At 55.3% G+C, this 2,156-nt stretch overlaps 1 protein-coding gene across 1 annotated transcript in view; it reads right to left on the reverse strand.

Annotated features, from left to right (window-relative positions):
* SELP (selectin P (granule membrane protein 140kDa, antigen CD62)) overlaps positions 1 to 2,156 on the reverse strand; it is a gene marked incomplete at both ends in the record, with an annotated part of 8,288 nt that overhangs the window by 1,723 nt on the left and 4,409 nt on the right. The window contains 6 exons of the mRNA XM_009875168.1: positions 196 to 381; positions 508 to 693; positions 830 to 1,015; positions 1,152 to 1,337; positions 1,469 to 1,654; positions 1,795 to 1,980. Of these exons, the coding sequence (XP_009873470.1) occupies positions 196 to 381; positions 508 to 693; positions 830 to 1,015; positions 1,152 to 1,337; positions 1,469 to 1,654; positions 1,795 to 1,980 (1,116 nt within the window). The remainder of the gene's footprint in view (positions 1 to 195; positions 382 to 507; positions 694 to 829; positions 1,016 to 1,151; positions 1,338 to 1,468; positions 1,655 to 1,794; positions 1,981 to 2,156) is intronic.

The following is a 2,156-nucleotide window of genomic DNA, read 5'->3' on the forward strand; positions in this document are numbered from 1 at the left end:
GTGGAGGTGGGAGCAGTTCATCTTCCCTTGGTCTGGCTCTCTGAGCACTGGGCAGGTGATGGCTGCAGAGCAAAGAGACCCTTCAAGCAGGAGCTTGGAGACTGAGAGACAAAACTGCTGGGACTAAGAGTGTGAGGGACATTCTAGTGTCACCCCAAGGCCAATGGCACCCTGAGCTCTAGGCAGCAGCTCTACCTTCACATCGTGGAGTATCCCCAGTCCAGATCCCCATGGCCGTGCACGCGCGGCTCTCTGACCCTGTCAGCACAAACCCCGCCTGGCAGGAGAAGCCACACGTGGAGCCGAAGGCAAAGTGTCTGTGGAGGTGGGAGCAGTTCATCTCCCCTTGGTCGGGCTCTCTGAGCACTGGGCAGGGGATGGCTGCAGGGATAGAGATACATTTCAAGCAGAAGCCTGGGGACTACAAGACTAAACTCCTGGAATGAAAAGACCAAGACATCCAAGACCATCATAGGGCCAACCCAAGGCCCTGAGCAGCAGCGCTACCTTCACATTGTGGAGCATCCGCAGTCCAGGTCCCTGTGGCCACGCATTCGAGGTTCTCTGACCCCGTCAACACAAACCCCGTCTGGCAGGAGAAGGCACATGTGGAGCCGAAGGCAAAGTCACCGTGGAGGTGGGAGCAGTTCATCTTCCCCCAGTCTGGCTCTTTGAGCACTGGGCAGGTGGTGGCTGCAGGGCAAAGAGAGACCCTTCAAGCAGGAGCTTGGAGACTATGAGGCTAAACTGTTAGAATGAGAGGATCAAGACACCCAAGAACATCCCAGGGTCATTCTAAGGCCAGTGACACCTTGAGCAGCAACTCTACCTTCACATCGTGGGACATCCCCAGTCCAGTTCCTTGTAGCCGTGCACTCACGGCTCTCCGACCCCATCAGTGCAAACCCTGTCTGGCAGGAGAAGGCACACGTGGAGCCAAAGGCGAAGTCCCCATAGAGGTGGGAGCAGTTCATCTTCCCCCGGTCTGGCTCTCTGAGCACTGGGCAGGTGATGGCTGCAGGGCAAAGAGACACTCTTCAAGCAGGAGCTTGGGGACTGAGAGACTAAACTCCTGGAACAAGAGGACCAGCACATGCAAGACCAACATAGGGTCAACCCAAGGCCTGTGACACCCTGAGCAGCAGCTCTACCTTCACATCGTGGAGCATCCCCTGTCCAGGTCCCTGTGACTGTGCACTCACGGCTCCCCAACCCTGTCAGCACAAACCCCGTCTGGCAGGAGAAGGCACATGTGGATCCAAAGGCAAAGTGTCCATGGAGGTGGGAGCAGTTCATCTTCCCCCAGTCTGGCTCTCTGAGCACTGGGCAGGTGACGGCTGCAAGGAAAGAGAACCTTCAAGCAGCAGCTTGGGGACTGGCAGATCAAACTGCTGTGACTGAGAGTGTGAGGGACATTCTAGTGTCACCCAAGTCCAATGACACTCTGAGCTCTAGGAAGCAGCGCTACCTTCACATTGTGGAGCATCCGCAGTCCAGGTCCCTGTGGCCATGCATTCGAGGTTCTCTGACCCCGTCAACACAAACCCCGCCTGGCAGGAGAAGGCACACGTGGAGCTGAAGGCAAAGTCACCATGGAGGTGGGAGCACTTCATCTCCCCTCGGTCTGGCTCTCTGAGCACTGGGCAGGTGATGGCTGCAGGGCAAAGAAAGACCCTTCAAGCAGGAGCTTGTCTCTAAGCTATGAGGCTAAACTATTAGAATGAGAGAATCAAGACACCCAAGAACATCCCAGGGTCATCCTAAGGCCAGTGACACCTTGAGCAGCAACTCTACCTTCACATTGTGGAGCATCCCCAGTCCAGGCCCCTGTGGTTGTGCACTCACGGCTCTCTGATCCTTTCAGTGCAAACCCCGTCTGGCAGGAGAAGGCACACATGGAGCCAAAGGCGAAGACCCCATGGAGGTGGGAGCAGTTCATCTGCCCCCGGTCTGGCTCTCTGAGCACTGGGCAGGTGATGGCTGCAATGGGAGAGAAGGTCTCAGAGGCAGGATAGATGTGGTTAAAATTAGATGTTAGGACTGACTCCAAATCAAACAAAACCGAATCTATGGTGATATGTCTTTGATTTACCTTTCTCACCTGGACAAGTATCATCTCTTCAAACACAGTAGTAATGTGGTTAGTGCAATGATTT

Source organism: Apaloderma vittatum, unplaced genomic scaffold, assembly GCF_000703405.1.
Source record: "Apaloderma vittatum isolate BGI_N311 unplaced genomic scaffold, ASM70340v1 scaffold17208, whole genome shotgun sequence".
NCBI lineage: Eukaryota > Metazoa > Chordata > Aves > Trogoniformes > Trogonidae > Apaloderma > Apaloderma vittatum.